The sequence below is a fragment of the Oncorhynchus clarkii genome, chromosome 33 (assembly GCF_045791955.1).
Source record: "Oncorhynchus clarkii lewisi isolate Uvic-CL-2024 chromosome 33, UVic_Ocla_1.0, whole genome shotgun sequence".
Taxonomy (NCBI): Eukaryota; Metazoa; Chordata; class Actinopteri; order Salmoniformes; family Salmonidae; genus Oncorhynchus; species Oncorhynchus clarkii.
In genome coordinates this window covers 8,130,508-8,151,477 of record NC_092179.1, presented here as the reverse complement: position 1 = coordinate 8,151,477, position 20,970 = coordinate 8,130,508, and the positions used below count along the sequence as shown (strand labels likewise).

Below are 20,970 nucleotides of genomic sequence, written 5' to 3'. Positions count from 1 at the left end.
AGGTTTTTTAAAATGTTTTTTACAATTCCTTTGGCACTAATTTCAGAACCTTGTGGTAGTCTTTCAAAACTCTAGACACAAAACTCAAAATTGTCATCACTTGTAACACAAGGCTGTCCAATGTTCAAAACATTGCATTGTGCATTCGTATCTTTAAAGAAACCTTGCACTTGCAGAATCATTGGTTCAAATAATGAATTTATCATGAAATACCGTTAGGAAAATTCATTTAGATCACCAACACACAAGATACCGATAGTTTCACTGTGTAGTTCGTCCAATCATTAAATATTGTAGTACAAAATATGTGATTCGTTTCATTATGGTACTACACGTAAATACATCACTGTAAAAGGACTAGTAAAGAGAATACTACAGACACAGTGGACAAACTGTGAACAAAAAACGAATTGAACAAAATCTGAAATGTATTGATGAAATACAATAAAATCACTCATAGGTTTCTCTGAATCAAAGCAAAAATAATTAGCTACAAAAAAATGAAAAAAACTACAGTAAAACATCAACTGCAGTGTTCCTCCCCTGGCTTACTGTAAAAAGCAAAACAAAGGATTGATTACTGTACTTCCCTCAACCCTGTCTTGTGGATTTGGCCACAGGTTCTCATCCACATCACAATGGATGTTTTCATTAGCCAAACATCTTGGGAAGAATCTTCGGGCATGGCGAATCCAGGCCTGACACTGGTCTGCCGTGATGTCATTGCATGCGTCATCCATGGCCTGGAGAATGGTGGCTTGTTTGTTTGTCATATACCTTCCACCTCCATGTGGAGAGAAATTCCTCAATCGGGTTTTAAGAAAGGAGAGTATGGGGGTAAGTACAGGGTGGTAAATTGTGGATGGGCCTGAAACCAGGCTTGCAGCATTTGAGCATGGTGGAACTTGACATTATCCCACACAATGACATAGGTCATGCCATCAGCTCTACAGACCTGATTTAGCCCATCAAGGAAGGTTACATTCGAACAGCGAATCATGTGGCTGCCTGCAACTCAATATATAGAGTATATAGAGTAGAGAGTTGTTGTTCGACCTAACATTAGAACGGGCAAGATGCGTAATCTAAGCAACTTTGACCGTGGTATGATTGTTGATGCCACACACGGTGATTCCAGCATCTCAGAAACAGCTGCCTTCCTGGGATTTTTATGCACTACAGTGTCTAGAGTTTACAGAGAACGATGCGATAAACAAAACACATTCAGTGAGCGGCAGTTCTGTGGGCAAAAACACCTTGTTAATGAGAGAGGTCAGAGGAGAATGTCCAGACTTATTCAAGCTAACAGAAAGGCCACAAATGCTCAAATAACAGCTGTTTAAAACAGTGGTGTGCAGAAGGGCATCTCTTAACGTACAACACCGTGAATAGTTCAGGCTGTTGTGGAGGCAAAAGGGGGTCCTACCCAGTACTAGATAGGTGAACCGAGTAAAGTGTCCGGTGAGTGTACAGTAATGTCAAATCTGAAAACGTGTTCTGGGAAAGTGGTACATGGGACCATAGAAACAGTGTCTGTTAAAGAATGATGATGGATTATTACATCCATAGATAATGTAGTCCAATTGGTTCATATTCCACGGTAATTGGTGTCAATGGATCTCGTTATCCTGAAATTTTCATGATGCAGTTGTATCAATGAATAGGCAGTCATCTCAGATGTAATGTGTGAATTTAATTATGAAATGGTAATACTTTGATGTTAAGTTGTGTCATTTTGAACAGGTGATTTTCGTTCAATGAACAAATGATCTTAGCTTTATGTGTATTGTATCCAAGCCATTGGAAAAAGTGTTAGAGTTTTGAAAAATGTGCATTTTGATCATTGGTTGTGAGTTTTGTGCCTAGAGTTTTGAAAAATTACATCAAGGTTCCGAAATACGTGCCAAAGTGATTGTAAAAAACTGTAACGTAGGGTTCATTTGAGTGAGTATAGCTTCCCATTTATCTCTATCTGTCCCTCGCCCTGCTATTCCCCTCTCCCCGCTCTATCACCTCTCTCCCTCTTGCTGAACACATTCTTTCTCTGATTAGGTTAGAGTGGAGCTCTGTGTGTGTGTGTGTGTGTGTGTGTGTGTGTGTGTGTGTGTGTGTGTGAAGAAGAGAAGAAGAAGAGGCAAACAAAAGAAAACCCCCCACAAAACTTAAAAGACAAGCAGACCAAAATCAGATAAATGATTGTTTGTCAAGCACTCAAAATGGGGAGTGCCAACTAAAGGTGCTAACCCTCTGCATCTATCAAGACAACTGGAGCACTGGGCCAGTTAAATAGCACCTGACAACCAGCACAGGTGTAACACATACTAACTATGAGATGACACCAATCGGTGTGCTAACAAGCTACACTGTACGTGCTAAAGTCCAACCTCAAAACCTAAATGGAAAAACCAAAGCCTGTAACACCTTCCCCCTTAAGACAACAAATATGTCCTATATTTTCCTGAGACAAGTTTGCTCACCACCAACAGAAAACAACTTCCACCTCACAACATGATCAACTTAAATGCGTCACCTTCTCCAATGTAAACATGGAGTCTACTGGGTGTCAACAATTAAATGTAAGATGAAACACTATTGGCATTCTCTCAACCAGCTTCACCTGGAATGCTTTTCCAACAGTCTTGAAGGAGTTCCCACATATGCTGATTACTTGTTGGCTGCTTTTCCTTCACTCTGCGGTCCAACTCATCCCAAACCATCTCAATTGGGTTGAGGTCGAGTGATTGTAAAAGCCAGGTCATCTGACTCCATCACTCTCCTTCTTGGTCAAATAGCACTTACACAGCCTGCAGGTGTGTTGGGTCATTGTCCTGTTGAAAAACAAATGATAGTCCCTCTAAGCACAAACCAACTGGGATGTATCGCTGCAGAATGCTGTGGTAGCCATGCTGGTTAAGTGTGCCTTCAATTCTAAATAAATCATGACCGTGTCACCAGCAAATCACCATCACACCTCCTCCATGCTTCACTGTGGGAACCACACATGCGGAGATCATCTGTTTACCTACTCTGCGTCTCACAAAGACACGGCGGTTGGAACCAAAAATCTCAAATGTGGACTCATCAGACCAAAGGACAGATTTCCACCGGTCTAATGTCCATTGCTCGTGTTTCTTGGCCCAAGCAAGTCTGTTCTTCTTATTGGTGTCCTTTAGTAGTTTTTTTCAAGGCCTGAATCACGCAGTCTCCTCTGAACCGTTGTTGTTGAGATGTGTCTGTTACTTGAACTCTGTGCAGCATTTATTTGGGCTGAAATCTGAGGCTGGTAATTCTAATGAACTTATCCTCTGCACCAGAGGTAACTCTGGGTCTTTCTTTCCTGTGGCGGTCCTGATGAAGGCTAGTTTCATCATAGCGCTTGATGGTTTTTGCAACTGCACTTGTGTTTTTTTAATACATAATAGGGACTTGGTGTCACTACTTCCGCCGAAGTTGGTCCCTGTCCTTGTTCGGGCAGCGTTCAGGTCGTTACTTGTTGGCTGGTATTGTGTGCCGGGTTCGTTATTTCGCCCGTTATTTACGAGTGACCGGTATTTCACACACCTTTTTAGTATTTGTTTTATACTGGTGCTGTTCATGGAATAAATTACCTTGTACACTCATCTCTGCTCTCCTGCGCCTGATTCCATGCACCAGTTACTCACAGCCTGACAGAAACACGCACCTCAAATGGAGTCAGCAGGAGCAGTTACCCTGGTACTAGGGGTTGAGAAGCGCGTCCAGCAGCATGAGGCGATGCTACAACATCTCGTCACCGCTATGGATCACGTCCTACAGACTTTGGAGCACTGGAAGAGAAGAGGAGTTCCTCCAGCGCCTCCATCAGCACAACCAAGGACACCACTGATCACACCTCCTTCACCCGGTTCCAGTGGGATTCGGCTCTCCCTTCCGAGGGAGTACGATGGGAAGGCAGCGGGATGTCAGGGTTTCCTACTCCAACTGGAACTCTACCTGGCGACCGTGCAACCGGCCCCTTCGGGCCGCGAGAGTGTGTCCGCCCTCGTCTCCTGTCTCTCAGGGAAAGCCCTGGATTGGGTCAACGCCGTATGGGAGGAAGGAGGAGCGATGCTGGACCAATTCGAGTCATTCGTCTCCTGCACCTGAGGCAGGTGACGAGGAGCACACAGGAGTTTGCATCGAACTTCTGGATCCTGGCCGCCGGCGCGGGGTGGAACCACATGGCCCTGATCGATCACTACCGTTGTAGTTTGCATGAGGACGTCCGTCGGGAGTTGGCCTGCAGGGACACTACTCTGACCTTCGACCAGCTGGTGGACATGTCCATAAGGCCGAATAACCTGCTGGCTACCCGCGGATGTCCAGATCGGGGTCTGTCGATTCCATTCCCCAGCACCACCGCTCCAACGCCCATGGAGCTGGGAGGTGCTGTAATTAGGGCGACCGGAGGAGGGGCCGATCCATGCACCATCTGTGGCCGCGGAGGGCACACTGCCGGTCGGTGCTGGGGAGGTTCCTCTGGGAGTCGAGGCAGCAGGCAGGGCACTCTCGTGTCACCCCAGGTGAGTCGGTACCAGGCTCACCCAGAGCACCCTGTTGCTCACATGTATGTGTTTATTAATTTTCCTGAGTTTTCCCCGCATTCCCAGCATAAGGCGCTTGTAGATTCAGGCGCAGCTGGGAATTTTATTGACAGATCATTTGCCCATAGTTTAGGGATCCCCATTGTTCCTGTGGATATGCCTTTCCCTGTGCACACCCCAGATAGTCGACCATTAGGGTCAGGGCTAATCCAGGGAGGCCTGGTTCCGCAGGAGGGTCACAAGGAGAGAATCAGTCTCTTCCTTATTGATTCTCCTGCGTTTCAAGTGGTGCTGGGCCTACCCTGGTTGGCCTGTCATGACCCCACTATTTCGTGACAACAGAGGGCTCTCACGGGGTGGTCACGAAATTGCTTGGGGAGGTGTTTAGGGGATTCCGTCAGTGCTACTATGTTGTAAAGTCCAGACCAGGTCTCCACCGTGCACATCCCCACTGAATATGGCGATTTGGCTCTCGCCTTCTGTAAGATTACCAACCCCATCGACGGGGGATTGTGCGATAAATCTCCTGGTAGACTCAGCACTTCCCTGTAGTCAGGTGTATCCCTTGTCGCATTAGGATACGGCGGCTATGGAAACACATGTCTCCGAATCTCTGAGGCAGGGGTACATTCGGCTGTACATCACTGTAAGGTACAGTTATCCGCTACCTCTCATCGCCAGTGTGATCGAGTCAATGTACGAGGCGCGTTTCTTCACAAAATTGGATCTCAGGAGCGCCTACAGCCTGGTGCGTATCCGGGAGGGGTACGAGTGGAAGACGGCATTTAGTACCACCTCAGGGCACTATGAGAACCTCGTCATGCTGTACAGGTTGAAGAATGCTCCATCAGTCTTCCAGGCTTTTGTAGACAAGATTTTCCGGGACCTGCACGGACAGGGTGTTATGGTGTATATCGCAGACATTCTGATATACTCGCTACACGCGCCGAGCATGTGTCCCTGGTGCACAGGGTGCTTGGTCGACTGTTGGAGCATAACCTGTTCTTGGTCGACTGATGGAGAAATGCCTGTTCTTTCAACAGTCCGTCTCCTTCCTAGGGTACCGCATTTCCACTTCAGGGGTGGAGATGGAGAGTGACCGCATTTCAGCCGTGCGTAATTGGCCGACTCCCACCACGGTAAAGGAAGTGCAGCAGTTTTTAGGGTTTTGGTCAGGCAACGGCTCCCATTACCTCACTGCTGAAGGGGGGACCGTGCGTTTGCAGTGGTTGGCTGAGGCGGACAGGGCTTTTGGTCAGCTGAGGGCTCTGTTTACCTCGGCTCCGGTGCTGGCTCATCCGGGTCCCCCTTTGGCGTTCATAGTGGAGGTAGACGTGTCCGAGGCTGGGATAGGAGCCGTGCTCTCTCAGCGCTCGGGTACGCCACCAAAGCTCCGCCCCTGTGCCTTCTTTTCGAAGAAGCTCAGCCCGGCGGAGCGAAACTATGCTGTGGGGGACCCGGAGCTGTTGGCTGTCGTCAAGGCCTTGAAGGCGTGGAGACATTGGCTTAAGGGGACTAAACACCAAAACAGGTGGCGAGGAGACTGAACCCTCGCCAGGCAAGGTGGGCCATGTTCTTTACCCGTTTTGTCTTCACCCTGTCCTACAGACCAGGTTCCCAGAAGGCTAAGGCAGACTCACTGTCCCGGATGTATGACACAGAGGAGCGGCCCATGGATCCCACTCCCATGCTTCCGGCCTCTTGCCTGGTGGCACCGGTAGTGTGGGAGCTGGATGCGGACATTGAGTGGGCGTTACTAACAGAGCCCACTCCCCCCCCCCAATGTCCAGCTGGGCGTCTGTACGCTCCGTCTGCTGTCCGCAACCATTTGATCTGTTGGGCCCATACGTCACCCTTCACCTTGGCATCAGAGCCAGATTGAAGCTCCTGCGGTGGGTGACTGGTTTAGGTGCGCTGAGGAGACCTGGGACACCTCTCATTTGCACCTTCAGCGGGCCGTGAGGTGCCAGAAAACCTGCGCAGATTGCCACCGCAGTGAGGCCCCGGTGTTTGTTTTATACTGGTGCTGTTCGTGGAATACATTTCCTTGTACACTTATCTCTGCACTCCTGCTCCTGATTCCATGCACTAGTTACCCACAGCCTGACACTTACCAAATAGAGCTATCTTCTGTATTGTTGGGGATGAATCAGAATTAGTTGGGTAACATAGATAAGATGTTTTATTTTCATAATATGCTTGTGAGATACTTGTCATTTAGAATGTATCTTTTTGTACTATAGTGTTGGCCGTTTGCAGTTATCCTTTCTCTGTCAGGGCTCAGTTACTTGGGCCCCAGAAAGGGGAAAGGTCAAGCTTGTCTTCATATGTAAATGTATCTTTTAAACCATGTGAAGGGATGATTGAGGGGGAACCAATTATCTCTTGGCTCCACAATGTCTGTGTGCCAGTCACTCCCTACTTTTCTCCTCGGGGAGAGGAGGATGACAGTGTCTGGAACCATTCTATGTTCCCTCTGAGGTTGGCCTTGAGATGGGGGTGTCTAGTATTGACAATTGATATATGCCATTGGATGAGGTAATGTACCAAGAACGAGATAAGAGATGGGGGTGTCTAGTATTGACAATTGATATATGCCATTGGATGAGGTAATGTACCAAGAACGAGATAAGAGCTTCGTTTAGGAGACCAAACTGAACGATAATTTATAGCCAATGCTGTCTGGCTATGGGATACTCCTCTCAGAAGTAAAGTCTTTCTTTGTGTAAATGTTCCTAAAGAGCTGTGGTTTGTCATGTCAACTAGGGGGGTGGATCTTTGCTATAAAAGATCTCAGTTGCCATTATGTTGACCACTCTCAACTTTTCATTAGAGATATTGAACTGTTGAAAGTCAAAATGCTATTGCAAAAGCTTAATTATTATTAAAGGTGAAGATTAAGCATAACTCTGACTGGTGTGTGATTTTCTCTCTCATCATTTGGTAATTAAGGAAATTTCCACGACAGTATACCACCCCTACTGTACCTTGTCACAACACAACCGATTGGCTCAAATGCATTAAGAAGGAAATAAATTCCACAAATGAACTTTTAACACGGCACCTGTTATTTGAAATGCACCAGGTGACTGACTACCTCATGAAGCTGGTTGAGAGAATGCCAATAGTTAGTAAAGCTGTCATCAAGGCAAAAGATGTCTACTTTATTCTACAATGTAAAAAATAGTAAAAATAAAGAAAAATCCTCGAGTGAGTAGGTGTGTCCCAACTTTTGACTGCTACTGTATATATATAAATTATGTTCTTATTTATAGATGCCTAACTCTCACAAATGTAAAAAACATACTTACGTTTCTATAACTTGTGTCCTCTTGGAACGAGCCCAAACAATACAGAACGTGCAGTCAAAATAAATTGTGAGCCAGGGCAACACACTAGCTAAACGCAAAACACAAAACCTATTGACTGCTCACCCTACAGTAACTTTCCTCCCGTGATTTCCCTCAGTGGAATTGCCTCATGGAAACGAGTTGCAGTGCACGTGATGGTTAAGTGAAACTGTTTGCCACTCTTGGCTTTGGGCAAAGGACCAACGCAGTCCACCAGAACCCTGCTGAAATGTTTGTCAAAGCAGGAATAGGCTGCAAAGGTGCAACCGGCACAGCTTGGTTTGGTTTACCCGTCCGCTGGCAAACAAGATTTGTGAATGTATTTACAAGCAGCACGTGTTTGTGATTATCAGTCTGTGTGTGTGTTTGTGCATCTCTGTGAAGTTAGCGCTTCATTCATTAACACACCCATAACCTAGGTCAGTTGGTTCACGGTGATCTGTCTGTCCATGTCTCAGGATCTGAGCTGCAGCTAATCAGCTCTCTGTCCTCTGGTATTGTCTCCTGGGGGCCATTCAATCCTGCCTCTACAATGTTAGCGCCCTGCAAATTGTTGCCTCTCATAAACACATCACTTCCTCCCAGTTTCTGATGGCTGCATTTGTAACCTGGCAGCTCACGTCCACACTCACTTTGCTCACGCAGTTGATAAACACAAGCACACAGTCCACGTCAACATTCACTCCCGTCGGCTAGTAATAATAAGGTGTACCGGTAACATTTGGAGACTGTCAACTTCCATGACGGTCTATCATATCTTTATATTATTTTGTGATACACACGACATGAACAGATCTCTATTTTGATTAATAACATAGCTAAGCTTATGAGGCATAAGATGAGACATCCATACATGCATTCAAAGATAATGACAGCAGTAATAGCCAGAAAGCGTTGTGCTGGGAAGAACAGCGTGATTTGATTGGTCCCCCCGGGGAGTGTGGCTGGATGCAGAGTGGCTCGGTCAGTGTTGATTGGTTCTCGGGAGATCCTGCTGTGACTGGTCCTGGGGAGAGTGTTTTCTGTTTCAGTGGGGCGCTGTCCGGTAGCTGTGCGTGTGTGTGTGTGTGTGTGTGTGTGTGTGTGTGTGTGTGTTCAGCCTGTCTGGGAGCTAAAGGAGCTCTTCCCAGCCCAGCGAGCATCCACCCACTCACAGCTGCTCCCCTCCAACACTGTGTGTATGTGTGTTTGTCTGTGTTTGTCAGCGTGCGTCTGTGTAACTGTGTCTGTGTGTGTGTGTCCATATTTGTCCATTCTTGTGTGTGAGTGTGTCAGTGTGTGAGTCTCTTTATCAAAGCTCTGCATACCTGTCCAGACGTTCTGTCCTATTATGAGTGGTACTCCCTGGAGTCTCTGTTTGAAGGTCTCAGCTATAAGCCTGCTGGCTTCTGCTGCTGCCTCAGACACAACTTTACTTTCAGACCAAACAGAACTAACTTCAGCCACTTGTTGGTATCGCTGTTGGCCTGTTTCATGTGTGTTGTGTTTGTCCGTTGATAGGCTGATGATGATCAAAAGGTCTATCCTAACCTCTGCTCCTGTGTGTGTGTGTGTGTGTGTGTGTGTGTCCAGATGGCCCTGTGATCTGGAGGATGCTGACCTACCCCCCCACACGGAGAGCACTCCTGGTGGGATGTGGACTACAGATGTTCCAACAGCTCTCTGGGATCAACACTGTCATGTGAGTACACAGCCTTTAGTATCTTAGTGGCCTGAGTGGCCCCTTGCACATTGGATATGGTACTGGCACTGATCTGTATATACTTGCATTCTCGTGTTTAAAAAAAATCTTATCTTCCTGTTCCTCGTGTTCTTTTTGTTCGTTTTTTTCTGCACTGTTGGGAAAGAGCTCGCAAGTAAACATTTCACGGTACTGTTTTACGCCTGTTGTGTCCTGTACACATGACGAATAACTTTGAAACTTGTTGGTTAGATTTTCCACATGAAGGAGATGTGTCTTATTTAACTCTGCATGTTGGGGAAGAGCAAGTCAGCATTTCACTGTAAGGTCTTCACTTGTTGTGTTTGGCGCATGTGACAAATAAAATGTCATTTTGATTTGATCTGTGGGTGAGGCCCTGTTATAGACTAGCGTCCTGTCCAGGGTGTGTACTTGTACATCAAGCTGCCTCACGCTACCGAAACAGGAGATCTGCTCCGGCTCCTGTGCGCCGTTTCGGCTCCCACAAACCAAGGCACTTGTGCAAGTTCGGTGGACTAACATGCCTAAGCTACAGCTCAGTGAGGTAACATGCTTTTGATTAAGCTACATTCATATTTACAGGATCAACTCCGCCATGTGAGTGGGACGGTAACATGCCTTTAGCTTAGTGGGCTTACACGGCCCTCCGACTCATGTCGAATACCAGTTCAGTGGTCCAGTCAACACTTAGACAATTACATGCAGGATCATGTGCGGTGAAGGAGATAGTTCACAGTGCCACACCTGTGTGATTGATATGCTGTTAATGCTTCGTGCACTTTTATGCACTTTTCAGGGTCAATCGCTCGCTGAATTTCCTTTGTGCCTGTAAGGTGCTAAACCACTGAATCTTTATTTCCATCTCAAGTGAGATTGCATCGTCTAGCTTTCTCTCATCCCCCTGAGCTCAAGCATATTCTGGGCATTGTAAACAATCTTGCAATATGTGCTGTTGCTAAGCAACCATTCGAGGTGAGAGGAAAAGGACGAGTGGGTGTGCGTGGGTGTAGGTTTGGTTCGGTGTGCGTGCGTGCGTGCTAGCGTGTGTTTGTGTGTGCGTACGTGCGTGCGTGTGGGTGATAACCAAGGTTTTAAGTTTGTGTGTGTACGTGTGTGTGTGAGTCTGTTAAGGTAGCTTGCGTGTGTTTGTGTGTGTACGTATGTGTGTGTGAGTCTGTTAAGGTAGCTTGCGTGTGTTTGTGTGTGTACGTATGTGTGTGTGAGTCTGTTAAGGTGGCTTGCGTGTGTTTGTGTGTGTGAGTCTGTTAAGGTAGCTTGCGTGTGTTTGTGTGTGTGAGTCTGTTAAGGTAGCTTGCGTGTGTTTGTGTGTGTATGTTTGTGTGTGTGAGTCTGTTAAGGTAGCTTGCGTGTGTTTGTGTGTGTACGTATGTGTGTGTGAGTCTGTTAAGGTAGCTTGCGTGTGTTTGTGTGTGTACGTATGTGTGTGTGAGTCTGTTAAGGTAGCTTGCGTGTGTTTGTGTGTGTACGTATGTGTGTGTGAGTCTGTTAAGGTAGCTTGCGTGTGTTTGTGTGTGTACGTATGTGTGTGTGAGTCTGTTAGGGTAGCTTGCGTGTGTTTGTGTGTGTGAGTCTGTTAAGGTGGCTTGCGTGTGTTTGTGTGTGTACATATGTGTGTGTGAGTCTGTTAAGGTAGCTTGCGTGTGTTTGTGTGTGTATGTATGTGTGTGTGAGTCTGTTAAGGTGGCTTGCGTGTGTTTGTGTGTGTACATATGTGTGTGTGAGTCTGTTAAGGTAGCTTGCGTGTGTTTGTGTGTGTATGTATGTGTGTGTGAGTCTGTTAAGGTAGCTTGCGTGTGTTTGTGTGTGTATGTATGTGTGTGTGAGTCTGTTAAGGTAGCTTGCGTGTGTTTGTGTGTGTGAGTCTGTTAAGGTAGCTTGCGTGTGTTTGTGTGTGTGAGTCTGTTAAGGTAGCTTGCGTGTGTTTGTGTGTGTGAGTCTGTTAAGGTAGCTTGCGTGTGTTTGTGTGTGTACGTGTGTGTGTGTGAGTCTGTTAAGGTAGCTTGCGTGTGTTTGTGTGTGTACGTGTGTGTGTGTGTGAGTCTGTTAAGGTAGCTTGCGTGTGTTTGTGTGTGTACGTATGTGTGTGTGAGTCTGTTAAGGTGGCTTGTGTGTGTTTGTGTGTGTGAGTCTGTTAAGGTAGCTTGCGTGTGTTTGTGTGTGTACGTATGTGTGTGTGAGTCTGTTAAGGTAGCTTGCGTGTGTTTGTGTGTGTACGTATGTTTGTGAGTCTGTTAAATTAAGGTAGCTTGCGTGTGTTTGTGTGTGTGAGTCTGTTAAGGTACCTTGCTTGTGTTTGTGTGTGTACGTATGTGTGTGTGAGTCTGTTAAGGTAGCTTGCGTGTGTTTGTGTGTGTACATATGTGTGTGTGAGTCTGTTAAGGTAGCTTGCGTGTGTTTGTGTGTGTACGTATGTGTGCGTGAGTCTGTTAAGGTAGCTTGCGTGTGTTTGTGTGTGTACGTATGTGTGTGTGAGTCTGTTAAGGTGGCTTGTGTGTGTTTGTGTGTGTACGTATGTGTGTGTGAGTCTGTTAAGGTAGCTTGCGTGTGTTTTTGTGTGTACGTATGTGTGTGTGAGTCTGTTAAGGTAGCTTGCGTGTGTGTGTGTGTGTGTGAGTCTGTTAAGGTAGCTTGCGTGTGTTTGGGTCCGTTGCTGTGTTTACCTCCTCCCTCTGGTCATTTGTAAAGCCAGAGGTGGTGGCAGAGACAGCCGAGTGACAACAAATCAGGTTGATGGGTTGTCTGTCTCAGTGGGATCCGACGTGGGGCACATGCCTATGTGTCACTCCCTCCTCACCAAACCAGCCCCAGCCCAGATAGGTTCAATGGTTCAGGGCAGTCACACAGAGACACTCACTGTTTCCCTGCCCAGCCCAAGATTGTCTCAGCTGGCTAAGGAGTATATGGAGAGACAGTCCCTCATCCTTTGTCCTGTCTGTGTCACTCACCCGTCCTCTGCCCAGCCCTCAAATGAGACATCGTGATTCCCCTTCCTAAGGTGCTTTGGAAGAGTTTCATTTGGTATGAATCCTGTCACTCACTCTGAGTACCTCTTTCTTTGTTCAGACCCTGTCGTGAAGAGATGACTCTAGATGCTGTTGCACATTCCGTCAACACCCCAGCTTCGATTCCTCTCGGACTCTCTCAGGCACACTCCTATAGCGGACTCAGAGACACGAGCATGCACGTATGCACAGTAAACACAGACGTTGTTGTGAACTGAACTCAGAGTGCTGTCGGATTAACGTCCCCCACCTGCCAGAGAGCGTCGGGATGAGAGATGTGTTGATCCATATCTCTCATGGTCTAAAGGTCTCCCGGGACATGTCCTGATTGTATGGCAGTTTGAGATATTGATTTGTTTGGGATATGTTTGTGGTTCCTTGCAGGCCTCTCTCTCTCTATCTCTCTCTGGCTCTGCCCGTCTGTCTGTCTGTCTGTCATTGTGAGCCACAATGAGGAAAAATGATGAACTAGCCTGTCTTGTCAGTGAGGATGTGTCCTCTTCTTATTAGATCTGGAATCATAACGATTAGCCACATTATCCAGCACGTAAATGTCACTGTAAGAGAGAGAGAGAGGGGGAGGTAAAGAAGGAGCGAGAGAGGCGGAGGGAGGTAGAGAGAGGCATTCAGGCAGGCAGGCAGACAGACAGAATAGAGGGTGAGGTGATTAAGAAATTGACAGAGAGAGAGGGGGGAGATAAAGGGAACGAGAGAGAATTAATGAGAGAATGAGGGGCCGAGAGGGAAGGTCATCTGTCTGTTTCTCCTCTGCCAGCAGTTAAGCCTGAGAGTACAGCGAGGGCCTACTAATCCTGTCTGGCAGACTAGCAGAGGCCACAGGTGTTGTTGATCCATCCATAATAGACCATGTCTATTAGTGATGATGTCACTGAACATTGGGCATGTCTTACTCTGGTCTCAACATGATGCTCATGTCCACAGATAACCTGATTACTTACAGTATATGTTTGTATTTAGTAAGAAATATGCCACAGCATATTATACTATAAAATTAGACATTATTTGGAATTAACCAGCATAGGGTAACCTTTCAAATTATGTTGTTTATATCTTCATCTTTTGGTTTGTCATATTTTAGTGTGTAATTTAGTTTTGATGTGTGAATGTTTGTTTACGTGGGGCAGTTGGCAGACACAGATGGTCAGCTGTAGAAATGTCATCTTGGAGATGTTGAGAGATGTTGAGACATGCCAATTAACTAGTGACTCAGCTGGGCAGCCTGGGAGGAGAGCTGTAAAGGTCCAGTCATTTGTGTGTGTGTGTGTCTGTCTCTGTGTGTCACTCTCGTATTGCCCTTGATGACTGATGACAGTCTGTTGTGTATTTCTTATAGTTGGTAAGCAGCGTTTAGACTATTGTAGTAGAAAGGCCTCATGCTGCTTATGCAGATCACGTAGCTGTGTGTAATTAGCCTATGGTAATATTATTCTGTCTGATCACACACACACACACACACACACACACCCCCACAGAGCCTCCTCATTGGGTTAATCCACAGCAACCTACTCTAAGTGTGTCAAAGTTTATGTTGTTGTGGTGTGTGTTACTGTTGCTGTTGCAGTTCATTTCAGAGACTGTTATGACTTTGTTGTGGTACTTGTTTTGTTTTTTTGACCGTCTGATCCACCTTTCCAGGAAAAACTCTGGACCCTAGTTGTTAGCGTTTTTTTTAGAGGTGTGTAGGCGTCACCGTGGTGTTGGTAGAGTTGAACAGGGCTGAGCAATATGTGTTCTCTATGTTTAGTAAACTCTGTCTCTGTGCGCCTCTGCGTTCAGCAGCATTAGACACGAGTGTGATAATGCATTCATCTCCTTTCAAGAGAGACATAGGCCAGTTCCCAAGGGAGACATTTCTCTCTCTCTCTCTCTCTCTCTCTCTCTCTCTCTCTCTCTCTCTCTCTCTCTCTCTCTCGCTCTTCTCTCTCTCTCTGAGTGCCCCTATGCTTTCTATCTCTCTTGTTTCTCTCTCTCCCTTCCCTCCTCCCTCTCGTTAATTGATATGATTACATTATTGTTACCTGGTTAGTGTGCTGTCTGTGAGTATCAATGTGTTTAAATGATTTTCACATTGAACCCACAGTCATGAGTGGTTATTGGTTAGGGATATGATATGGTCCTCTCACTCCTTGCATCTCACACACACACACACACGCTGCTTCTTTAGCATACACTATGTATTCAACTGCATTACCAAGACACTACACTACACACACATACTACTCACTGTGTTTGTAAATACGGTCATGTGTGACATAGCAGTAACACATTCATTATCTATACTGTATATCATATTGTGTACACATCAGGCTATTAATATGGATACTACCTATACTATTATTATTATCATTAGTCATTAGTATTTATTTTACTCCTATTATTGTTATTGATTACTTTACTGCAATGTTGTGGGAGCTAGTATAACTTTTTATATCTGCTGTAAACAGTGTATGTGACCAATAAAATGTTATTTGAGTTGGCACACACACACACACACACACACACACAAACACACATACACAAACACACACTCCTCGTGTCACATTGAGGCTGCCAATGCATCCATCTGCTTTAACGATCAGGCCATCATGACCTTTCCAGACAATATCATATTGTTTGCCTTTAGGTCAGCTATCAGCTGGGACCTTAGACCCCCCCCAAGTATCTATCTCTGCCTGCGTCCCAAATAGCACCCTATTCCATATATATATATTGCACTACTTTTGACCAGGGCCCTATCAGCCCTGGTCAAAAGTAGTGCGCTATATAGGAAATAGGGTGCTATTTGGGACGCAATCTCTATCTCCTGGGATGGAGTGGGCTTTTCAGCTTGCTCTCTCTTTCCCTCTTTAATCCTTTTCAATCGGGTGCATATTCAATGAAGCTCCAGTGGTGTAAATGTCAGCCGTTAGTGAACAACTCATGTCCCTCTCACCTTTAGAGCGAAATGGGCTGGAGCAAGGCAGGCAGTCAGAGAGAGGTGAGAGGGGAGCAGAGGGACGAGGAGGATGAAGAGAGGGAGAAGGAGGAGAGGTGGTAGAATTTATCGTACGGGACTTCTTTCTGGCCATGTGATTAACTCCAGGTCACACACAGACACACACACAGTTCCCACTCCTCTCTTGTAATTCCTTTCATCCACCTATCTCTCTTTTGCCCATGTACCCAAGCCTCAGAGGTGAGTGCCCATAAGCATATCTCTGTCAGACACCACTTCCCTCCTTCTCTCTTCCGCCTTTCCATTCCATTCCTCATGCTTCACCGCGTCACCCTCTTTCCCCTCCTCGACTTTCTCTTCCTCCCCTCTCTCCGACATCTTTGTCGTCACCTTGTCTTCATGCCGGAGTGGCGAGAGGAGAAACGTGTGAAGTGAATCTACGGCAGCGCAGTCAGTGGAGTGCAGGTCCCGTTTTCAGAAAAGAGATTCTGAAGGCCATTTCACACCTTCTGCCTGCTCCTCTCACATCACATACAGGCACTGGCACAATCTGAAATGGCACCCTATTCCCTATATAGTGCACTACTTTTGATCGGAGCCGATAGTGAATAGGGTGCCATTTTGGACTACAGCCACTCTGTTATATAACCTCCATCTTGTACCTGTGCATCCTCTTGGAGAAGGCCAAGAAGGGGTCAGTGTTGGTGACACACTGGGATCTTGTCAAAGTTGTTGTTGTTGTTGTTGCGTTTTTTTGTGTATTTACACAATCTACAGTCTACCATGTCACCTTCTGTGTTTTGGTTTTCAAGAGCCTGCTTGTGTCTAACCCAGTCAAAGTCAGCCAATGTTTGTCTTAGACTTTTTACTTCACATCTCAAGTAGGAGTTGAGTGTTTCTTGTTTTTGTAATGATTTGTTTTGTCTCTCCACTGTGAAGTTACCATTCAGGCGTAGAAGGGTGTGCGTGTGTGGGGTGCGGAAGAGGTGTATTAGATGGTTGTAATTGAACATGTCCATGGCATATCGCTGACCCATTGCTAGATATCACTTATTAAAGATGGTGGTTACCATGGTGAATGGAACAGGCTTCCAGATAACATTTTTTTTCTCCTCCCATACTGAGAACAAGAATTCTCTCCTCTTTTCTTTATTCCCTCTCTCTCTTTCTTTCTCTCTCTTTCTCCCTTCTTACCAATGTTTTTTACCCACCTAGACAGGAAGCAAAATAAGGGTGGGCTTTTACTGGCACACGAAGATCTGCATGAGGTCTGACTGTAGGGCTGTGTCGGTCTTGATATTTTGTCCGCCAGTTATTGTCATGCAAAAGACTACGCTCTCACGTTAATGAACTGTTAATTAACATAAACCAGTAAACACATTTAGCAGGGCTCCCGAGGGGCGCAGCTGTCTAAGGCACTGCATTTCAGTGCTAGAGGCATCACTACAGACCCTAGTTCGATTCCAGGCTGTATCACAGCCGGCTGTGATTGGGAGTCCCATAGGGCGGCGCACATTTGGCCCAGTGTCGTCCGGATTAGTGTTTGGCCGGGTTAGGACGTCATTGTAAATAAGAATGTGTTCTTAACTGACTTGCCTAGTTAAATAAAGGTTCAATTAAAAAAATGAATCTCAAGGCCTCCACACAAACAAGCTGCTAATGCTGCCTTTGGAACATCTACATTTAAAAAAAAGTATAGTAAATCATTTGAATACACACCATCACAGTGCATCTATTATTTATTTTAGGAAAGTCCGTCTAAAGACACATTATGATACGAAGAAAATGTATTTCGGAAGAACAGAATATGAGTCGGCCTACTGTATGTTATCTGGCTATGAGCCATGCCATAAGCTGTAGGCTTGTTCATTTAGCAGAGAAGATATGCTCATAACTCCCTTGATATTATTTTATATTATATGATTTATAGTAAGAAGAATATAACTGAACTTAGTTGAATGAAATAGAAAGGATATTTTTCCCCTTCCAGAGAGAGAGTCCGCATATGAAGTGGCCATCTTGAGCGTAAAAGTGATCATTTGAAACAGGTCCTATATGCTAGATTTAGAGTTATTTGGGCAACTTTAGTTGTGAATGATACAAACCATAGAATGTCTTAGAAATCAACACATATATGGGCTCTGCATGATGCGACTTCGGGCTGTTGAGGATTTGAGAAAGTCACAAAAAAAGCTTGTGCTCTGTTCCTTGCCGCAGGCCGCACATACCGTTCTCTCATCAAGTGATCATATTTTCACCCATCAGACTATTCTCAATTTAATATTGTCTTTAATAATATGTCAAATTAGTTTTTCAATTTAGAGCGATCCATTATCAAAAGGGCAAGAATCGGGGCAAGAGAAAAAATGAATTGAATCCGTATGCTCTCGAATAGTGAATAAGGGCCGGTTCGTTTCACTCATGTCACGTAGGCTACACGGGTTATTTTTCCGCACGACAGGTGATATTCCGCCCAAACTCTGTATGCCATGGGCTCTCCAACCCTATTCCTGCACCTACCCAGTGCTTCATTTGGGAAAGCGAAATCTGTTCGGGGAACATCGATAGAAACATGTTTTCACAATGAAACGTGCTATTTCATTAAACTGTTGACAGCCCCTCTCTGCACACTGGAGAAAGGAATGAAGGAGAGAGGGGAGGAGATGGAGAAGCATGGTGGTGAGATATTCTGTAGCTAAAGGTCATGTGTCAGCCTATTAATTATCAAAACATACAAAAATGCCCAATTACTAAGCTATTCAAAATAAAATACAAATTCACTATAATTGTAGGCCTACTCTGAATTTGTTTAATTAGGCTAGACCAATTATGCACCAAAGATATCTTAAATCAGTATTTTTTAAATGTTTTTCTGCCATGTGTACTATGCGGTGGGCTATGTATTGTATAAAGGCACAATCATTATTTTCATTCAGCTTTTCTTTCGGGCTTGGACTCATATATAGGCCTATGCATAAGCTATAATATGCATATGGGTGTTTTGAATTAACCTGTTGTTGAACTTCTTTCTTCAAATTGATCATCACAGTGAGGTGAGTTTTAAAAGCACATACTGTTTTGATGATAAGTGGTTGATGTGATTTTTAGATTGCATTCGCATTGATGTCAGAGTGTTTAGAGGGACAACAGAGCCCTGAGTATGAGACCATTAGGACATGATAGAGGGACAGTAGAGTCCTGAGTCCTAGGCCATCAGGACCTGATTATCATTAGCGAGTTGGGTACTACTAACATATTAATTGAACGTTTATTTAACTAGGCAAGTCAGTTAAGAACAAATTCTTATTTACAATGACGGCCTACACCGGCCAAACCCGGACGACGCTGGGCCAATTGTGCGCCGCCTTATGGGACTCCCAATCACGACCGGTTGTGGTACAGCCTGTCCAGAGTGCATAAGAAGAGATGACCCTAATTCAACAGTCACGTAGAATTTTACTGTGGTCATGAATACCGTCTGGGTGCTTCTTAGATGTGTTGGACTAATAGTTTTGGCTACAGAGCTTCAGACTTCTCGTCCGCTCCGGTCGTCATACATATCATTTTAATATGGTTTTTATATACGACAGCTTTATTGCGTGTCTGAGACCTTCCAGACATGACAAATGACAACTGTACTGCCAGCTGTGTCCAGTTCAGAGTAGTTACCCTGGTCTAAAATGTATTACATTTAATAACAAATTGAACACAGACATTTCAATTAGCACAGGCTCTTATCTACAATCTACAGTATTATTTCCATTTGCCCATCTCATCACCTGTAGAATGTTTTTGCGGGCAGTGTAATTTATATAATTGGACTTTGAGCTCCCCGAGAGTCCAAGAATGAGCCTGCATCCTCATCGTTAACAGGGACTGGGGAAGCTTCATTCTTCCCTCTGCAAGTGGCCTGGCAGGGGGTCTCACCCACAGAAATAAATCTGTTTTATTCCACATTTCTGGAGTGGAGTCAGAGCCTAAAGATACACACACTTTGGCTGTTTGAAACTCTGATTTTTAACTAGCACCATGTGGTTACCACCTAATAGTCTGTATTATGGCAGTATTTGGATGCTCTGCTGGAAGTGCTTCAAAGTACACTTACGTAGTGTTTACAGCGCTCTGTGTAGCTGGTTACATCATGTTTGTTGTGGATGTGGTGATGCTATGTTCTGTCAGAGCACAGGGTATCTGGCTGGGCTGGTTAACTGTGAGCTGTGCTTCCTTTCCGGCTGGCCTTGCTGCTTCTTAATCAATCTGATTCAAACCTTAGATGGAGCTTCTACCGCGGAGAGATTTTACACCCGCTGCTACTACAAACCCCTTATCAGTCATACTGTGTTTCCGTGTGTGTGTGTGTGTGGGCAGATGCATACGGAGATTGAAAGCCTCTGCGAGGCGAGACAGAAATCAGGCGGCTTTGTTGCCTTCCTTCCGCCCAACATGTTGTTACATCGCCGCATGTGGCTATTGCCAGTGCTATGGGCTCAGTTTTTTTCAAAGGCTTTGCTTGATTAGTATATTTATTGACCATGTATGTGGTCCTCATGACCCCTTACACCTGTACTTTAACTCTGAAGTGTTGAACTTCGACTCAAGTTGAGAAACATGTTGGCTGACTTGACTAAAGGAAAGATTTATGCAAACAGGCAGTCGGTAGGAGTGTTTTGTTTTGAAAAAGAGTCGACGGGTGCAGATGCTTTTCGAGAGATTGAAAAACAAAATGCTAATTCACGGCTCCCTGCAGAGAATGAGTGAAAAAGTGAGGGAGCGAGAGAGAGAACGCGAAGGACGGTCTTTTATTTTTTAAACTTTTGAATGAATGCTCTCCTCTCTCGTCTTTTTTTGGTGAGAATCGTTGCGTTGCATTCCGAGTGCCTGTATTTTCTCATTTAGCCTGGAGAGTAAGTGTTTTTCTACAGAGGCTGGGGTGCTGCCTTGTGAAGCAGGGAGAGAGTTGATCAGAGAGGGGTGTAGTTTCCCTTAACCACTGATATACGGTCCAATATTATTTCAGCCACTGTAGGAGAATCAAGATCTGTGTCAACTTCTACCTTGAGCAGCTCTCAGGACTAGGATCTTCCTCCACCGTCTATCACCTGGTCCCCTAGAAATGAAGCATGTCAAGGAGAGAGTGTTTAGAGGCCCTGTCTGTCGAGCTTGATGAGGTGTAATTTTCCTAAGTGAAGCAGAGTTCAGCAGCATCCAGGCAGAAAGGTGGCACTTTAATTAGACAGTGACACCAGAGTGTCTGTGTCGCAAATGGCACCCTATTCCCTACATAGTGCACTACCTTTGTCCAGAGCCCTATGGGTCCTGGTCAAAAGTAGTGCACTATTTAGGGATTCGGGTGCCATTTGGGACATAGACAGATACA

At 45.4% G+C, this 20,970-nt stretch overlaps 1 protein-coding gene across 1 annotated transcript in view; it reads left to right on the top strand.

Moving 5' to 3' along the window:
* The window catches only part of LOC139392900 (proton myo-inositol cotransporter-like), a 63,729-nt gene that overhangs the window by 33,802 nt on the left and 8,957 nt on the right, over positions 1 to 20,970 (top strand). Inside the window, exon 4 of the mRNA XM_071141223.1 lies at positions 9,485 to 9,593. Coding sequence (XP_070997324.1) covers positions 9,485 to 9,593 — 109 coding nt within the window. The remainder of the gene's footprint in view (positions 1 to 9,484; positions 9,594 to 20,970) is intronic.